The following is a 19,870-nucleotide window of genomic DNA, read 5'->3' as shown; positions in this document are numbered from 1 at the left end:
GTATTGACCAAGTATACGGAGGGCAATTATTATCCGAATTGGTGGTGCAGCGCGGGCCAACATCCAATATCCATTACTAGTGCGTACAAAAGGTACCCATGTTAGCTAGCTAAACCTCTCTGTTGAATGGCTTCATCGCCTACCTACTAACTGCTTCACTGTGCTCAATGCGCTGTACTGACTGCCATTGCCTTCGTCACTGAGCACTAACGTAGAGAGACTTGCCGTCGGGGAGGTAGGTATAATTGCAGCCCCATGTTCCAAGACTTTTGTAATACGATGATTGGATGGCTTTTCCAAATAATAGACCAGTTTAACCCTATCAAGGTTAGAGGGAATCTTTGAGGTGGAGGGACATAAATTCTGGCACGCACTAAATGCACACTGCATATTCCAGGACGTTGAGCCAGCCTGCCACGGGGACAGGGGGCACACAAGCCGACGAGTCTAATCAGTGATGGATGTAATCCAGTTAGTTGATGGCGTTGAGTTATGATGTGCTAAAGCAAGGGATGGACGTGGATATGGATGACAGATCCCTCGAAAATGCACACATAATGTTCACTGCTGGATGATGCCGCCATTGACCGACTGACTGACCAGCTGCATGAAGTGGCCTAACGCTAGTCAGCTTGTTTCTCTCGAGAACCCTTGGATCAGGGTTCATGGGAAATACAGACGATACTGGAGCCAATGTTCAGATGGTTGGTAGTGCGCCAGCGGCCTGGGAAACCCAGGTTGGCGGAGAAAGAGGGGACAGCCACAACCACCACATTCACGGACCAGCTTGGGCTTGACTTGAGAGGGAACCAATGTCGAAAGTTGAAACTGCCTTCAAGATAGCAAAACGCGGCATCTCCGGCAAGAGCCGAGAGCTGCTCAATCTGTAACAGCTATTTTTGTTGCTACACCTCAGGTACCAGATGAGGTATTGTCTGAGAGAAAATATGGGTATCCTAGCATCGCGGGTTCCAAGAATGGGTGGGTGGATGTGCTTGGAGACGAAGATCCAAAGTGGACCGACCAAGGTAAGCCATGGCACCTGGCACCTGGCACGCAGACCAGACCAGACCAGACACCTTGAGGACTTGACGGGCTGGCGGGCTCACCTAAAACTGCTTCTGCAACTCCACTAAGAGTGAGAGACTGGGGGCTCAGGGCGTTGGCGTTGGCTTGGCTTTGGGGAGCGCCGCGACTGGGGTCTGATTCAGCCCGCTGGGTCCATGGACATCAGTGGAGGGAGATTCTTGTTGTTGTTGATGGCGGTGGAAATGATGCCGCCGTTTGGTACAGTCCGCAGGGGTTACAAATGTAAATTTCCACTTTTATTTTGTAACTATATATTTTATTATTAAAATAACTATCTTAATACTATTATAATAAAATAAAAACTACTATTATATAGTAATAGACCTAAGAGAGAGGAATAATATAGTATTTTTATTTTTATTAAATATAGTATAAATAATTATTTACTTATAGAAGTATTCTCAGTGGCAATGTACTAACTTTACATTTGTAACCCCTGCGGACTGTACGGGCTCTGCATCTGGGTAAGTTTTTTCCAATCGTGCAATGAACAGAGCCCGAGCATCGAGGCAGTTGTTGCACGCCGTAGTTGTTTAGGATAAGGACTAAGCTGCGATGATAGACAAGGACGGGATGGGACTATCCATTTGTTGGACATGTAGAGTGGGTCTCAACTAATGATGCCCGTCTATCCGCACTTTAGTGGAAGGCAGGTGCTGGTCAAACCACGCAGGAGCACAGTACCGTACCTGCCGCCTGTACATTAGTAACCTTTCCAGTGTAATCAATGACTGTCGATCACACATTCCTGGTGGGGTTTTCATAACTCGGAAGTTTTATTTCCGAAGCATATTTGTACACTGCATAACTTCAATAGGCTAATCTACTTACGGACTGCTCATCGCCCTCACAAAATGTATTTCAAAAGCAAGCACAGTAATATGGATACAGCCTCTTATCTGATGTGCAAGCTGTTGGAAACCGAACAGGGGTTCCCATCTGTTACGTATGCCCCGCCATAAGTTCTTATAATGCGTCACTTAACACCTACAAACTATCGCGACAAGTTGCCCATATGCCGAGCTCTTGATACGATCATTTACTTGTACCTATTCAGACAAGTCACTACCACAAAGCGACTTGGACCCAAGTTTGACAGCTTACTACGACTATGACTTAGTTATGCTTTTGGCGGCAAGTTGAACGTTGGACGAGACGGGAGTGCAACTAGGTAAACGGCGGGGTTCACGCCATGGAATTAAGATAGGTCACTGCCCGCGAACCAACACCAGCACTTCACCAACACGGGCCTAAGGCTCGTGCCGAACCTCAACAGTCGCGTTACGTCCGGTTCTGGCTCGGATGAATTTGACAAAGATCCCAAAAGGGCAATGCTTCTCAAAAACGGATTCATTTGACAGAACAGCATTTGAGAGTTTCGAACAACTTTGCAGACTCTTTCTCTTCTCTTGAGCTGGGCAATTGTTACTGTGGCATTCTTCGGACGCTTCCCCAACGCGCTATTGGTGTCGCATTAAATTGATGAGGAACCATGACGTGCTGAAGACGTCCGTCCCTTGTTTTCCTGTAATGGATGACCAGGTGTCAGTCAAGCCGCATAGCTTAGTACATACATACTACCTATTACAGAGTAAATACTAGTCTGTAGGTACCCAACATTACCAAGATCTCTACTCCACTGCCCACAGTTAGAACCCTTGTCGATCCCTACCGATTGCCCATGCCGTTCCTGACTTGGCTGCTGCTACGGTGGACGTTAACCCTTGTCTTGGACTCCAAGCCATGGCCATGTACAGTCTATGTCCCTGTTCCACCTTGTCCTGCCCCATGCTCCGGGGTTCAAGGTAAGAGGATAACAGGGGGCTCCCATGAATTATCCCCGTGCCGGTGAGGAAGCAGATAGGTACGTACCTCATGCATTCCCAGGAACATCCTTTACAGACCAAGCCCTACAGCCTGTGGTTTATCTTCATATCAGTGTCAATGCAAAGGTACTAGGCCACACTAGCCACCAACTGCAATCTCGCGTCAGGGTTATGGTTTTCACCATGTCACAAGTTACTCGAACCTGCTGGAACTCGGCAGATAATGGTATTAGACACTGCACTCTCAAGCTCGAGTCACAAGTGGGTTTGTTAATGTTGATTTGCGGAATTAGCATGAGACCGCAACGTTTCAACCAGCTTCTCCACATCGCTCAGCAAGCAACTGGAGATTGAACAAAGGCCGTCGATCCCTAGCCAAGATTTAACAGAAGCTACAGAGTACAGTACCCATTGTGTCCCATTGACACGCAGCAGGGTTTAGACAGCTGACCTGTCGCCTGGATGTGGCTCTTTTGTTATCCAGGGCTGAGGCGGCTGTTGATAGAAAATCATCAATGCAACCCTTTATTCTCGCGAGTACGCATTAGACTTCGAGGGATACCCATATCAATTCTCGCGAGTACACCAAGACGATCAGCAACGGACCCAGAATAAAGAGATATTCATCTTATTGTGCTCATATATATATCTGCATCTGTATTTGTACCCATCACGTGGCTGATGGATTCTACCTAGTCTCGGTCGATCCGCTGACCAGACACGCACCGCCTTATTCAATCCCCTGACGCCAAGGCTGTGGTCTAGGTTAACACAGTAGGCGGCATTATTGCAACGATTCTACAGAGTGCGTGCTAGTGTTTCTGAACAGTATTAGTAGAAGGCCAGTCGAGACTTTCAAGCTCGTGTTACCGTCATTGGGCCAAGTACGGTTAAATTCGCTTTACGAAGTCGTCATACTCAATACTGATTGATGATTGCAGGCTTGGATGGAGGCTTTCTCATATAAATGCGCCACTCCTGTGACAGTACCTTGCTCTTTTAAAACAAGGGCCCAAAACGAAACAAACACTCCCTAACCTGTACCATGGGTTATGTTATTATTCCAATGAAGATGTACATGGGATAGATAACGCAAGTTAACGAGACGTGAGATGCCAAAACGCGTTATTCACGCAGTTTACGATTCTCCACATGCTGTGCTACAAATATCTCCGAGTTACCATAATGACGGATAATGATTGCCAACGCTCTCCTAAACTGCACCCAATGAATTGAATGAACATTCCCTTTTTGGGTTACTTCTTTGCGATTAGAGTTTAGGATTCGGTGGGAGGCTGGCTACGGTTGCATAGATATCTCTACTCCCCACACAAGGTTGTCCAGTCGGCTTGTATTGCGGGTATAGAGTTCTACAGAACCAACACTGAAGGTCTGGATCGGTTCTTTGGTTATTATTCCAGGATTAACCCAGGGGTTGCACGCGCTGATCATCCGTATGGCGCTGTGAGGCTCGCAGAGTCACACTCGGGAACCCTGGTCTGTCTCCTGTTCTTGTTCCCGCTCCTGCTCTTATTCTACCATAGCCCTGCTTCGGCCGAGATTGTTTCCGCCTGGGAACTTCTGTGCTGCGTTGCATTCGAAACGAAATAGTGGGGGGCTATCCTGGATGCCCGCGAAGATCACTAGCGACAAGCATCACCCTGCCAGATTTGCGAAGCATAACCCTGAATGGCTGATCGTCCAATGTAACGGTTGCGATTAGACTTGGGGAAGTCTGAAGAAAAAAAGTAAAACACAATAAAACACCCTGGGTCGCTTACTCCATTGAGTTCCATGATTTCATGATGCACGACTCACCGCCTCCAAATAACGTCCTATTGGAGCCTGCATGAATGCTCGAGATCCTGCACAATCCGAGACATTGTCAGCGCCGTTCCTTGTCTTGAGCTCGATGATGCTGGCTGCTGTACTACGGGAATGAGCCCATGCATTCTCACCACGCTAGTCCAGGGTCTATCCAACGCGACTCAAGCTGACTAGGTAGCATCAAACTACTTGACTGCAAGGTGGGTCATCAAAATACGTAGAGAAATTGATACTGCAATTTGTATGTACTTACATAGTACGTGTTGGAGGGTGAAAACCCTTGCAGGCGACAAGCCCGGAATCACGGGCTCGTGGAAATTCATTTTGCATTAAACATATGGTGCGTGACTAGGCAAGTAGTCGTGATGATGTGACGGGCCTGCATGGCAACCTGACTCCAGACCCTTCCTTCATCTCGCTCTGAGCGCTTGTTCACGGCAGACGGGCTTGAAAAGTAGGCTGGTGTTGATAATAATAAGCATGGTTAGTGGTTTCAGTTAAGAGAATTTCGGTGCATATACCTTTATGTGCCTGAGTTCGGAGGTACTAATTCAGTCGTGTGGCGTGTTGTTAGCCCCAATAATCCAACCGTTTCTTTCAACCGTCACCACCAAATTGACTTCAAAACACTCAACCTCAACACCCACTAACGCACGGCATTGAGATGTCTGTTACTGAGATCTCCTTATTCCGATAAGCGCGGGATGAACGGGACGCTCTGACAGACGTTGAATTGATTTGCAGTGCATGGTGCTGTGCTAATCGTCCGTGAGTTACGTTGCACTTTGTCGTCCCTCGTGCAAAATCACGTCTATCTATGCCTGTGCCAACGAATGCATTGACATTGTGGTATAGAGCGGACGAAAATAAACATAGTAGCATCAGTACCAAGGTACCTAGGTAGTAGGTTGGATCAAATAACCATCTCCCCTGGAATTTATTGTACACTCGAGCGTGACTGTTGAACCGTACCTACCTCAAGATTTTGGCCCAACAATGGCTCTCCAAGTGCATGGAAGGAACAATCAGGCCTGCTGACCCCTTCCTGCCACACTTAGTAACTCGGGACACGTTTGGTATCTGCGTCAAGTAAATAGGCGCTGTTCAGTCTTGATGCAGATGAAGAATTTCCGCCAAACCTGCGACCCTCGTCACCAACAAAAGCAAGCAATCTGCTCTTGCCGTCATCATTCTACATGCCCCTACAGCGCTTGGAAGTGCTTCAAACAGTGGACAAGATATTGATACACCACTTGGATTCAGCACGCCCACTGGGCTGGGCACAGACCGAACGTGCATCTCGCATCTCACGTCGATCCGTACCACTATAATACATCTCACGAAACATGCAGCGTTCTTTGCAGGCCAGGCAAGACCTGAAATACTAGAAACAAGTTGAACCGCCACACAACCCAGTCACTCTCTGGGGTCAGAAATCATGAGACCCACCGTCACCAAAACTTGCTGTTTAATCACCTGTACGTCTCATATTTTCAGTCCTCCCTTAGCCAGCTTGCGTCAAATCGTAGCCCTGCAAGCTCCAGACTGCAGCTCATGAACTGGTCTAAGAGCACCGAGACCACTTCAAAACAACCGTCAAATTAGCATTGCCCGCCACGTGCCATGTAAAGTGGCCATGCCAATCAGAATGAAATTTTAGACGGGTCAGTCTGTTCACCTTGAAAGAATCAGGAGAAGAATGTCAAAACGACTCTTCATTTCATGGGCTCAATCCACTGTGATGCCAATACCTCGCCAGCCTCAAAGGTTTGGCCAGTGCCTTTTTAGAATACGCCCAAGTCAATTCCCATGATTTCAGGGTTCAAGTATTTGTCACGCCTCGAAAGAATCCTCTTTTAACGTTCACTTATACTAATTTACCGTTAGACAGCCACAAACAGCGACCGGCAAGGCACGGACCACTCGTTCTGAATCGTCTCAGGTTTTCTGAACCAGGCAGCCCAGGACGTCAAAGCTACTGCATTGCAAACACCGTGCTCAGTTGGAGAACCGTACTTGAAGCTATTAGCTTGGGCCAATTACCCCTGACCGCCACTAAAAAGAAGCGTTGATTATGTTTCTTCAACGATCTCGATCTCGATGTTTATCCGTTAGTAAAATTGCGGAATGGCCATGGAATTTGTCCCGGCATGACTCGTCCTGTCCGGGCTATGAGGTCCGCCAGCGGATCACAACTAGGTAGACTAGGTTATGACCTCCCCGGGAAAGAAAAACTAGGGCGATGCTCCCATACAATTTATGCGGCTACCTGTCCTTGTTTTCTTACCCTCCAAGACCCCTATATGTACTAAAACAAATGAGTTTATTCTGGAGAGCCAGAGTCAGCTCCTGCCAAGCGAACAAGGGCTTCGTCTGGCTTCGGCAGCGATTGACTTGCCTTTACGAGCTACAGCCAGTTGATCTAATGTGGAGACAACATATCTCAAAGCAAGCAGTAATGTTTTTACTACCATTCACCAATGACATAATTACGCCGACGGCCCTCGATTGCCGGTTATTAGAATTGGCCCCCGTACCGACAACGCAATTGAAAACAAGCCAAATTGGAACTGTGGACTACAACAAAGCCCTGCGCCAATACCGATAAGAACGGCAAGTCTCATGCGATACTTTGTGCTATTTGAGCCCCCAACTCAGGTCAAACGATTCTCGCCATCATAAGAGCGCGACATTGTCATAAACTGATTGTGCTTATTAGAGTCCGCCTGACGGGATATCCCTTGTTACGGCAGGGTTTCAGCTGAGCTAGCGGTCCTAACCGAACTGACAGGCGGGGCGACATTCTGGGCTTCGGCTCTTCGAAATGACTCCTGATGTGATTCGGATGATCTTCGACTTGCAATGAATGCCCGTAAGCCATAAGCCATAAGCCGAATACAGCCACGAATGTGACACCAGCTCGCAAACTAGGTCTATTTCGGGTATCATCCAATCAGGTTGGGATGTTGCATATGCACCAGGGGCACAATCCTTGAGATCGGCAAAGGTTTCAGGTCCTTGTCGAAAATCTTCATGGACGACTGCCGGCTTGTACTACCAGGCTACAGCATATTGCACTTGCCAGATTGAATACTGGAAATGCGATTTTACATCGTCGCAGCCTCACATCTAACTGAATATGTTTATAGAGCCACTGCTGGATCAATGCTGAGAAACAATTGGCCAAGCACACATGGCCTTCCTGTGGAGGCAATTGGATAACAAAATTGCGTCCATGCTGTGCCAGGCTTTTGTCCGCTTCGGCTCCAACGAACCCGGAAGTGCACCTCCTGCAGAGGCATTCAGGTGCCGTTGCTAGTACACAAACAGAGGAGTTCTGGCGCAGGAACATGTCACAACTGCCGTCCGTTAGATGATGCACGTAACTATGTGTGGCAAGGCCAGTGCCGGCACTGGTTAGTTATTGCGTAGGCATCTTTTTGAGCCTTGCCGTTGGAACACCGCACGTGGTGCTCTGGAACAGGGAAAGTATCCGATCGGTGACCTCGGAACAAAGTTGACGTTACTACTCTTGTCGTTTCTTTGTCGAAAAAAACCGGCTTTGTCATGCCCCTAGTGCTTCGAAAACTCGGGACACAATGTAACTCGAGTCAGGGGAATAAATGAAAACACACTAAGACATAGTTAGTGACTGGGGTCTATATACCAAATCGAGCTTGGGAATAACTTGAAAGCATGGCAGGTTCAAAGCGGCCGGCGCCAGTACCGCAGAATGTTCTACGATGGAACAATCCGAAGTAGCGGAGCGGACCGTCACAGCACCAATTGGACGGTGCCATGGGAGGTTCTACTCCTGTCAGAGGATGCGTGTTGGAGCTGCAGATTAGAAAACACTGGACCGTTTCTCTCCAGCCTTTCACAGACTCTTCTGCTCTACGGCATTACCGGCAGCTACATAGCCCTGGCATGGGATCTCGACAGATACGGAGACCCGGTGGTTAATCTATATGCCGGTCAATCATCAAATCAATTCTGATGATGAATCCAAACTGTTATTTGTTATTCGCCAACCCTTTATGTTACCTTCAAAAACACTGTGTGCTCAATACTCATTGTTTCGCTGCGTTGGGGACGTTGTGAAGCCCCGAGCCCCAATATGTCTGAAGCATCCACAACATGGGGATGGCGGTCGAAGACTGGGTCGACCAAGTTTCGCTGAACATGGTTTATTTGATCTGCGGGAATGTATGGGCCATTTCCCATTAACCTTGACGGATCTCTGTTTTACTGTATTGAGATGAGCATTCAAATCATGAGTCCAAACAAGTGTCGCTGGGGGGGGGGGGGGAGCTTGAAGCGGAAAACATTACGCTCTACCCTTGTAACTCAAACTGATTCTGATGCAGCGAGTCATGGAGTGGTTGGGATGGCTGGGATGACTCCTTCTTGTCAGGTCGTAGCTGATAGAGCCCCCCACCAAGGCTTCGTCTTGCACCATGAATCCACCACGGCCATGTCTGGGTCCGAATGTTTGTGTTTGTCTGCGAGATGTAGATCGGTTTGACATGTTGCTATCACTAAGAATGGAACATCCTGCCCACTGTTGGCTATCTGCCACCTTCCAGATAGGAACTGGTAAAGGGAATACTAGAATAGTATTGAGTTTGCCAACGGCAACGGCACCGCAGTAGTGCCAACGGTGGAGGACTTGATATTTGCTTCTGCCGTTGCTTTGTTGGCATGGGGCTGACATTCTGTAGTAAACTTGCCAGCCGGCTGTTCGATTTCTGGGCAGCTCAACATCACCATATCATGACGAAATATCAGCCAGGCCATCTACTTTGTTTGAATACGCCAAAGCAAATGCCTACTGGGGTACAAACCGTGGGAGCCAAATGTTTTTCATGTGTACACAATTGACCAGCAAATCACATGAACAGAATAACACCACGTTACTGCACGACAAAATTACACGGGTTTACCGAAGAGAGAGAGTCCGTGGTGCTCTGAAGATGATACAATTTTCAAAAGATCCCTTGCATCTGTCATCAACCCAGGCAGAACGCTTTTACCATCAACTAGGCGATTCCCCAAGTCGTATTGCTGATCTATACAATACATATCAACCACTGCCCAGAGGCCCTTGGAGTGTGCTTCGTCTTTGCGAGCCTTATCATAGGTGCCTGATGATATAGACATGGTTTCCTATTGTATAGACAGCCTCGACCAGCCCTAGCGAGCCTCAATTCTAACCACCTGCTCTACCGCTCGCTGTTCGATAGCCAGACTTCTAACCTACTAGCAATGTACCCGTACTATCGCTTCACATCACCGGCATGACTCAATAAACCAGCTGCAGTGCATACCACTCCGCATTTAATTTTTGTTTTCTTCTTCTTCTTTGGTTTTGTCTCACAATGAGTTACGTACCTTACTTACCCCACAAAATGTGACATATGATAAACCATGCCCTGTCGTACTCCCCGGATCTTTTCAACTGACCACAGAATACCAACAGTATTACATGGGTATCCCGATACGAGAACTTCAGACATACTGAGAACAGGCAATGGGACCGAGGAGAAAGGAAAAAGAAAAAACGAACGAAATCAGGCCTACTTCAGTGGATTTAATTCACCAAGACACGAGGCGTCATTTCCCGCCCTCCACTACACGCCCGCCATATTACCCTGGAGGTTGCAATACTGCCAATGTGCATTACATCCTGGACGCGGATCTCTCAATGGACATCCCTTGTGTCGCATCGCATGGTGTGTATTAGGCAGCTTGTGGTTAGCTACCCTTTGTGCTGACCGTCATGTCGGTGTCTATCATGCACAACGGCTCTCGCCTATTGCAAGAGGACATGCCCGTCTCGCAAACCTCACTGTACTGTGCCTCATGTATCCGTACCTTGCTTACATGTTAAAGTTGACATTGTTCTTTGCCAACCCGGGGTTTCCTTGCCAATCAATGTCTACAGACCCACACTACAATATCTGTCCCATCATCAACAGTCAAAAAGAAAAGGCGGCTGCAACGCAATGGTCATCTTGTTTAACTGGGGGGGAAAACAGGAGGGCTACTGTTGTTGCTGAGTAACACACATCTGAATCAAGCCTCACGAGAAGCCACCACTTGAGCTGTCGGTCATGGCACTACAGTTCAAGAAGTGGCCTCTCTAAAGTTACATCGCGAGCTTTAGCTCTTGTGTTCAGCTGCCAATTATCTAACTGAACCCCACCAGAGGGCGATCATGTCACAATCTCCCGCATCTGACAGTTTGACTTGTCAATCGTCAATCACCAAAATGCAACTTTCCCGGTTTTCTATCAACTCTGGTTTCTTTTCTCATGAAAGCTATCGGCAGTTGCATAGCCAATCTGAAGGATCGCCATAAAACAATGCTTTTAAATGAACAGGTTTTCTGCTCCCATTGACTCGGACTAGAGCTTCCACGAATAAGAGCCTTCTTTTTCCTGCCCCAACTTGAGTTGGCCAGGATTACAGAGAGATTTTGAGAGACATATCTCGATGCGTAGCTGGTGGCATGCGATCAGACAGGCTATTACTGATGTAGGTTAGTTGGCTGACTGAAGCGAGCAAGTCATGTTTACTGGTTGTCCTCACCTCGTTATGCGACATGCCCAGCCGTCATCACGCTCTTCCTTGACGAGGACCGACACTCACAACAAGGTAAGAAAACGCTGAGACATGTCTCCTGCGTGTCTATACCGCCGAGACATAACGACAGTTCTCGTTCATAAACGGTATCGGGTAGACGGTTGAAACAAAGCCGTCCTAGGAGGGAACCCCGTTTCCCTTTCCGGATACTATAGGCTAGCACACACGGTGACCCCGTGCATCCAAGTATGGCACAAAACATTTGACCTCTAGACTATGGCTTGGAACAGTCGGTTGACTATTTCCGCCTCTTACCCCCTGCCTTCGAAACATGCACAGCCCCCCAGTATTAGAGGGAAACCTTGAAGATCACCACGGCAAGTACCCGTACGTATCCTGGCGTCATGCCCTGGTCCTTGTAGCATTTCCCAAGGATGCGGCACAGCTGTAGATCTCGTTCTAACTGTAGCTCGATAGGCTTGTTCTGAGACATGGCTTTATGGGACTGCAGAATCGTACGACGACTAGGACGCTCGCTCATCGGTTGCACACATTCTTATCAAAGGAGCGGTTATGGTGTTTGACCGTTTTGATCACAATACTACCCTCACTGCATATGAAGCACGTTATGGTGATCAGAGTCACATAATCGTGATCACCAGCATGGTGCTATCCCGGCAGGCGAATCAACAGCGCCAAATGCCACTTGCTGACCCTGATACTGAACAAGTCCGTGTCATATCCTCATCATAGATGTTGTCTATTCTCACTGCCGAAACGTCTGGGCAAATCTATCTGCGTGAGTTAAGTGTCAAGATTAGGCCCATGATCGCTCCAGCCTGTCCGGTATGGGTCACCACAAAGCCGGTCATTCTCAAAGACCTACACCGTTGATTGTCAACTCCCCCAACTTCTCCTTAAGCTCGTGAGTTGATTTGAGAGTGCCATTTGTTTCAGCCTCTCCGTCCATAAGCTCGGCAGGCGTCTCTCCGTTCGTCAATCCCTTTCTGATAGCGAGAACACTGTCGACAATGACAGCATCGATGCCCTGCTTGACCTGACGCTGTAACAAATGTCAGCGAATTCACGTTGTTTCTATCATGTTTAATAAGGCTTACCTGAACCATGATAGGATCGTTATTTAGCACGCCATAGCTGAAGCATACAATACCGTTCTCCTTTACAATCTTGATCAGACGGGGGCTGTTGATGAAAGGCTCCGCAGCGGCAACGATACCCAAAAGGTTCCAGCGACTGGCGAAACGAATAGCTTCCTGAAGCGATGAAGCCCGAATGTCACAGACATCACAACAGCCCGCGTCTGTTAGGAAGAGAATGGGAATAGAAGGCTGCTTGTAGCTCAGGCACAGGCAGATATCTGGGTTAAAAGAGCTGAAAATAATGTGACGTTGTCCAGCAAGATCGTAGACTTTCGAGAGGACAGTATCACAGAAAGAGTTGAGCTCAACTGCATACGTGTCCATCTCGTGCTCCTCACTCTCGTGCAGCATGGGGTATTTCATCTCGATGTTGAAGCCAACATGTTCAGGTAGTTCCCGGAAGAGATCCTCCAGGGTGGCAAAGGGGGCTTGAATGAAGTTTCCCCTCGTGTTACCCTTGAAGCCCTGCTCTTTGAAGTCTTTTGTGTGCTTCATACGTTCATCCAAGTCGTCAGGCCCGCTGCCAGCAAATCCCATAGATTGTGAGCGTTTTGGTGCCACACTGTTGCTGCGGGCTCGGAAATCGCCCGGTTCTCCTGAGCGAGGGGGCTTTTTCTTTGATTGCTGTTGCGCATCTCGACTCTTGTCCGAGTTGATGTGTAGAAATTGTTCCAATGTCAAAGTATGAACAGGGGCATCAATGCCTGTTTCACTGACAAGGAAGTCATGATAAATAACAGGGACGTGGTCTTTGGTCAGTTGCACATCAAACTCGACGTAATGAGCTCCGAGGTTAGCCGCTGCGATGAAAGATGGCAGCGTGTTCTCTCCCAGCTGGAGGGACTTGTTGCTCGTCAAATTCTTGCCGAGTCCTCGATGACCAATTAGCATGGTAGATTCCAATTTCTTCCAATATGTCTGTCGTGACGTGACTTCCATGTTGGGGTGGTGAAATGGGGTGATGACCAAGAAGTTGAAGTTGACGGTACCAATGACATCAAAGTTGCTTGACATGATAGGAACGCAGACGTCTCCCTGTAGGTTCATACGACGAGATCCCAGGGTTGGCTTTACAGAAGACAGGAGGGCAACAGCACGTCCAACTTTGTTCTTGTCGTTGCCTGAGTACGTCGGAACAATGTCGAAAAGAAGTTTTACCTTTTCCGCAGCGGACGTCATGAAAACTATGGGCTCAGTCGAGATGCTATCATGCACAGGAAGATCGATGATGGTGGGCTCGCCATGAGCACCTGTAGCAGACACAACAATGGAGAGAGCCGTGTCAAGTTGCGTATTGTGAGCTTCGGTGAGTGGAACGCGGTCCAAGCTGACCGGCTCAACGTTCTTTCGCATGTCCATGGACCCAAGACTGACAAGGACGAGACTCTCATCGGTAAGATATCGATGTCCGAAACTCTTGATGGCATCCTGAGAGCGCGAGATATTATTTGTTCCGTTACCGTTCGAGCGTCGCTCGTCGATGGATGACATATCCGATGGAGTTGGCTGCAGCGTGTCAACTGGTCTCACTGGGGGGGAATCAGCCTCGAGCGTGTCGGTTTCAAGCAGTCGTGCAATATCCATATGGCCTCGAAGCGCAGCATGCTCCCGTGCAGTCCATCCCGACGAGTCGAGGCGCGTAATATCTGCCCCGGCTTCAACCAGAAGCTCTGCCACGCTGAATCTTCCGTCAACAGCGGCGACATGAAGAGGGGTCCAGGAGTAAGTAACCTCTGTGGCCTCAAGGTCTGCTTTTTGATCTTGGGTTCCTTTGAGGATAGTCTGAGCACATTCAACATGCCCGAAACGAGCTGCAACATGAAGCGCAGTCTCGCCGGTCTTGTCTCTCCAGTTGATATCAACGCCAGCTTCTATCAGGAGCTGTACAATGACACTGTAGTTCGACTTGGTAGCAATGGCCAGTACGGCACCTGATTTGGCGATTGACTTCCGTATATCAGCCTTGCCTTTGCTGCTTCCTTCCCAGTTCTCGCCCTGCAAGAGTGCTCGAGTGGTAAGAGGATGGCCTCCCACAACACTGAGGTGAAGGGGCGCATAGCCGTCATTATCCTGCCACTCGGGTGTGTCAATGCCATCCTTTACATGGAATTGGTCCCATTCTTGCATCTTTGACATGATTATCTGGCAGATAACTACAATGCCAAACTGAGCTGCGTAATGAAGTGGCATACGACCGAAGGAATCGCGACTCTTGAGCGCAATCCTCTGTTCCGGGCGCAGCTGCTCGAGCAGGAATATGAAGAGCTGAACCGCCTCGTCATCCTTGTTCAAGAGCAAGGACTCGGTTTGATTTAAAGACTTCGCAGCCTTCGAGGTAGTTAAGCCTGGCTCGAGGTGCCTGTTACTGAACTGCGAGCCGGCAGGTACAGGGCGAGACTTTGAATCTTGCTCACCATTGGTGGCTTTTGTGCGTCCAATGTGAATAACTAGACGGTGAATACAGTTGCGACCGTTGATGTCGTCCGGCTCATCCAGAGTCTTTGTGTTGGAAATGAGAAAAGCTATGCATGTCTTGGAGCGCGCAGAAATTGACCGCTGGAGGAGACCCAGTAGAAGTGGATGGGCACCTTCCTCAATGGCGTTGCATTCCTTGAGACCATCCTCGAGAGCAGAAACGTCGTCGTTACGCACAGCTTGGTCAAGCGCATCGAGCTGAGCTTGGGGTAAACTTAGCATGCCTTTGGCTGAAGCCCGGCCTAGAGAACGGGTCGAATGCTCAGACATGGTATCATTAAATGTCTGAGCCTCTGAAAGCACAGACATCCACCTGTTGATCTCATTAAGAAGTCTCGTTGTGTTTGCTTCCTTTGCGAAAGGCTTGACGTCGACCTTTGTTGTAATGTAGGGACGCTGTGTGACAAGGTCTGGGACTTTTTTGTCAAGTTTCTTTGTAATCTTGACAAAACCCCTGCGGTTAATCTCACCAAACCATTGCAAGTTTCTAAACTGGCTTCTCAGCTCAAGCAGAGCGCCCATGACTTCTTCGACTTCATCCTGGTCCAGGGTAGCGACAACATCGGAGGTTCGTCCATATCGGTTTTGGAGGAGGTTCAGCCGGCGACAGAACTCGGCGAGTTTCTTGTTGTAGAAAAAGTCGACATCTTCGAGGTTTCGGTCAAGAGCGAAAAAGAATTCTGCATCAGGAGTTAGGGGAAAGGCTCAGTGTGCGACACAAAGAGTCGTTCAAAGCCGCCCACCTGCAGGATCCACCTTTTCTCCATTCTTTGCTTTCTCTGCTGCTGCTTTCACAAGTTTCTTAAGGCCTTTGTAGTTGATGTATGAGGCCGCCCACTCAGGGACCTGGTTGCGCGGTAGACTGGGGAAAATATTGAGTCAGATGTGCTTAGTAGAACAGATTGTGGGAGTGCTCACTTTCTTCCGAATTTCATGCTGCGTAGCCTTCCCGATAACTAAACAAAGAAGAAAGCAGAATCGTTGGGCGGTACGACTGTAGCGTGGTAAAGATAGATAGATAGTGAGAGAGGCACACCGCGTTTCAACCCCTCAGATAATTTATAGTTGTTGACAAAGTTGGCTTTGGCGCACAATCGCAACCCAGTCAACTGAAAAAAAGAGAGTTTTCAACAATGTTCTGCAGCTGCAATGTAATGCGACACGATAACTAGTCGATCGCGGGCTAGTGACGTCAAATCAACTTTGCGCAAACAATCCAGAGTGTCCGTTGTCTTGAACAAGTGGCGATAGAGCGAGTAGTGAATAAATCATGTATTCACAAATCAGATACGACAATCCAATTCTCACAAAGGTGAGTATGATAAAGATAGCGTCAGTAGAATGAGAAAGAGAAAAAAAGAAGAAATGAGAAAGGGGAGGAGTGAATAATGACGGTGCCGCTGGAGATATGTATGTAATGCTATGGGTACTGAGACCTGGATCCCGCTCGGGAACCGATTTTACTAATAAACAAGCCCAGCGAACAAAAAAAGAACAAGGTCGTTTCTTTGCCGAAATAGCATTCGCGGATTCAATGGATGATGGAGCCTTGAGACGAACTTGTTGATGCGATCCATCCCATCAGTGGAGAGAATTCCATTCATGAGCAACCCAGTCAATGTACAGTACCTGTGCACCTGCCCTGTCTTTGGAGTAGCTCAAAGTATAGCAAGTACCGGGCTGTTCTCTCTCAGGTACCTTTACCGTTTTCTTGGAAGGACCCTTAGTTAAGGTCGAGCCTACCAATCCAATTAGCCCCGTGGACCCTGTACGACCTCGTGACTGGCCGGCACGATTCAGAGCGCACCCATTCGGAAAAGTTGCATCGTGACCCTTGAACCTGTCAGATCACGCCGTTACTTGAATACAGTGCAAGCTGAAAGGAGAGCTCACTATGAGAACAACTTTTGACCGCCATGTTGGTTACCATCTACAGGAGTGCTAATATACTGTGCGATCAACACCAACAATCAACTCATGACAGGGGATAGCCCACGATGACGAACGGAAACGCTTAGTGGCGGCGCTTTTGGCTGCAAGCCTGGTCAAATTTGTATCTCTTTAGGACCCAAAAGTGCACATTTTAGCGTATTTTGCGATTGAACCAATCAATAAGAAGGTACGTAGAGGGTACGTATAGAGACTTGTGGCGCGACTGAAAATGTCATATAAAGCGATGTACCCATATACTTAAGAGGTACGCGCTCTGTCTTAAGATATACTGGAGATGTCCGGCAAGAGGATATCCTGTAATTGTAGCCTATATGTATATAGCTGATCAGCCAGTTTTGATTGGAAGCCTCAGCCACACGCTAAAATGTGCACTTTTGGGTCTTAAAGAGATAGAGGGCCGGCCAAGGTACAGTACCCTGACAAGGGAGTTGGAGGAAACAAATGCTTATGATTATAACTTGTATAAAAACATATGCTCAAATCTTGAACAAGGGCAATTTTTGCTGCGTATGTATATGTAGTTTGGATTATTTCATTCATATATCTTTATACTTCATGCAAACGCTGTGTCTATCCTTTATGCGTGTGTATAGGTAACGTATAGTACAGTTGCAAAACATTGGAATGCATGTAAGTGAAACACTCATGTTTACATGAGGCTCATTGCTTTCCAGAGCTAACCGAAACTTGGTCTCTCCGAATATCCCACCCGCTGATCTGTCACTGGCCATGTGGTCAGCCTCATTGGTCTCGCCCGCAGTGGCTTACGCCCTGCATTCATTTGCTTATTTGCCGTTGTCCCCTGTGTCAAGGGCATGTGTGGCTCATCCTCTCGTAACAACATCTCAATCTCTTTGCCTGCTTGCTCACCTGTCGTTGTCCGTCTTGATTGTACCATCTTCTCAGCAACGCTGCTCTTAGAACAAGCGACAGAAGCGTCTTCGAATATCTTGCACGACGCAATGCCTTTCTCGACCCGGTCTGAACGGGGAAGTCGCGCGAAGGCCTCCATAATCTCCCTATTCAGCTCCACAACATCGTTGGCTGCTGCGTTTCCTATATGAGAGGCCATAGACTCGCGAAAATATTGAGAAAAGTCTGGGTAGAGTAGTTTACTCTCGATAGAACGGGTGGTTTTTGCCACAAAATCTTGTTCTTTCCACAGTGCCTCAATCTGAAGCAACCTCCTCTCTGAAGAGCTGATAAACTCAGTTGTCGCGTCTTGTATCTCGAGCTGGGAAGTTGAGTCTACTGTCGCCAGGTCGCTCAGGAATCTTCGGAATCCGTGATTAGATATTGACAAGTTGCTGAGAACTGACGCGGATACTTCACCGTTTGAGGTTTGTAAACCGGCCAGGTCAAGCAAGACTCGTAGTCGGCTGATAAGGTAGGCCGTATCCTGATCCCTGTCGAGCAGCATAGAGGGCCATGTATGGGCACAATCCGCAAAACCCTGTATCAGACGCACGGCAGACCTCCAGTCGAGAGCGATAATACACTCATCGAACAACTGCTTGATGATTTGTGTGCTAAGGATAACCTTGACTTTCATACAAGACACGAAGAACATGGCGGCTTGTTCAAAAAGATTCATACGAAGAAGACCTCGAATAGCAGCCTCAACGACAGGTTTGTTTAGTAATGCGTGCTGCCAGAAATAGTCGCCCGTTTGCGTCCATGTCTGGATCTTGTGGCGTCTGCTTCTTGAAGCGTCAAACCCTTCTACTAACCTGCGTCTCACCTTGGCCCCTGTCTCGCCGTCAAGCCCAGTGATACAAGCAAGGCTACGTAAGAACCGACCGTAGTTGCCTGAGGTTTGGTAATGATTCAAAATGGCTACAAATGTCGATGGAGTTGGCCTTAGCCGTCGATAGTAGTAGAAGGAATTGACTACTGATTCTGCCAAAAACTTGTAACCGTGCTTGTCGAAAGCCACGATGAGTGTGTTGTACGTGTGCATGTCAGCCGGATAAGCAGAGACAAGCAGATTGTAACACACTCTGCCAACTTTTTCCTTGAGACTCAGTGATGAGGCAACAACCTTGCGGAGGCCGAGATTCAAGGTAGCCCGGTTCTTCTTCATCAATTCAGAATTTGACTCTACAAGAAATTTGTAAGAAGGATTTAGGTCTGCAATCTTGACAGCTTCGTCAAAGCTGGGGCTTGGTGAGTTGGATTTGTCGTGAGCATCAGCTCGTTTGAGTAATTGCTGGATAAGGTGGTTGAGCGTACGTCCAGCGTTGTGGACCTGCTTAGAGTTCGTTGGCCTTCTATGAGGGATGCTGTCATCTATCTCCTCGTGAGCGATGGCTTGCTCGAGATGTTCGTAGTCCGTTCGTCGGTAAGCATCCATCGTTGCCTTGTCTGGACATTGGTATTGTTTGGTGTGTACCCGGTTGAGAAACTCATCGATTCGGATAGTAGCAGGCTTATACGCCTCCTTCATATATGGTCGATTCGTGTATATCTCCTTCATAGACTCCCATAAGTGGTGCATTTGACCAAGAGAGATGTCGCTGTGGGCAGAACTGCTGCCTGTCGTACTTTGGCTCGCCTCGTGATTTCGGAGTTGGGCCAATTCCCGCCGTGTCTCCTCCAATAGTCGGTCTATTTCCTGTCGTCGTTCTTCCTTTCGTACGGCATCAATAATGGCGGCGGTCGCAAACATGGAACTGTAGCATGCTGTAAAGATATCGGCAATGGCGACTTTACGTGGTCGAGTCGCGGTTGTCACTCGGCGGCCGAGAGTGCTCACAACTGTTTCGCAGGCGCGGCAACCACATCGATGAGCCCGGCCGGCTCTCGACCACAAAGCCTGCATTTTCGGCGCCGATCAGATGTCTAGGACATAGCTCTAGGGCGATTGAGGGTTGTCGTTGACGGCAATCGCTCAATTGAGGTGTTTCGTGGAGTCGTTGGAACCACGAAATTGGCCAGTCACAGATGGTTCGATTC

General features: G+C 48.2%; 2 protein-coding genes across 2 annotated transcripts; both read right to left on the bottom strand.

The window, feature by feature from the left end:
• Positions 1 to 12,201: 12,201 nt before the first annotated feature.
• FPOAC1_001584 (uncharacterized protein) lies at positions 12,202 to 15,897 on the bottom strand (the record flags this gene model as incomplete). The annotated part of the gene is made up of 4 exons (XM_044846186.1): positions 12,202 to 12,390; positions 12,446 to 15,642; positions 15,706 to 15,824; positions 15,881 to 15,897. 4 exons carry the CDS (start codon positions 15,895 to 15,897, stop codon positions 12,202 to 12,204), a joined length of 3,522 nt encoding a protein of 1,173 aa, XP_044712102.1.
• A 1,694-nt stretch (positions 15,898 to 17,591) lies between these two features.
• Positions 17,592 to 19,736, bottom strand: FPOAC1_001583 (uncharacterized protein; the record flags this gene model as incomplete). The annotated part of the gene is made up of 1 exon (XM_044846185.1): positions 17,592 to 19,736. The coding sequence occupies one exon, from the start codon at positions 19,734 to 19,736 to the stop codon at positions 17,592 to 17,594; it is 2,145 nt and encodes a 714-aa protein (XP_044712101.1).
• Positions 19,737 to 19,870: the final 134 nt, after the last annotated feature.

The sequence above is a fragment of the Fusarium poae genome, chromosome 1 (genome assembly GCF_019609905.1).
Source record: "Fusarium poae strain DAOMC 252244 chromosome 1, whole genome shotgun sequence".
Lineage (NCBI taxonomy): Eukaryota > Fungi > Ascomycota > Sordariomycetes > Hypocreales > Nectriaceae > Fusarium > Fusarium poae.
Note: the sequence above shows the minus strand (reverse complement) of the source record. Positions and strands in the feature narration are given on the sequence as shown.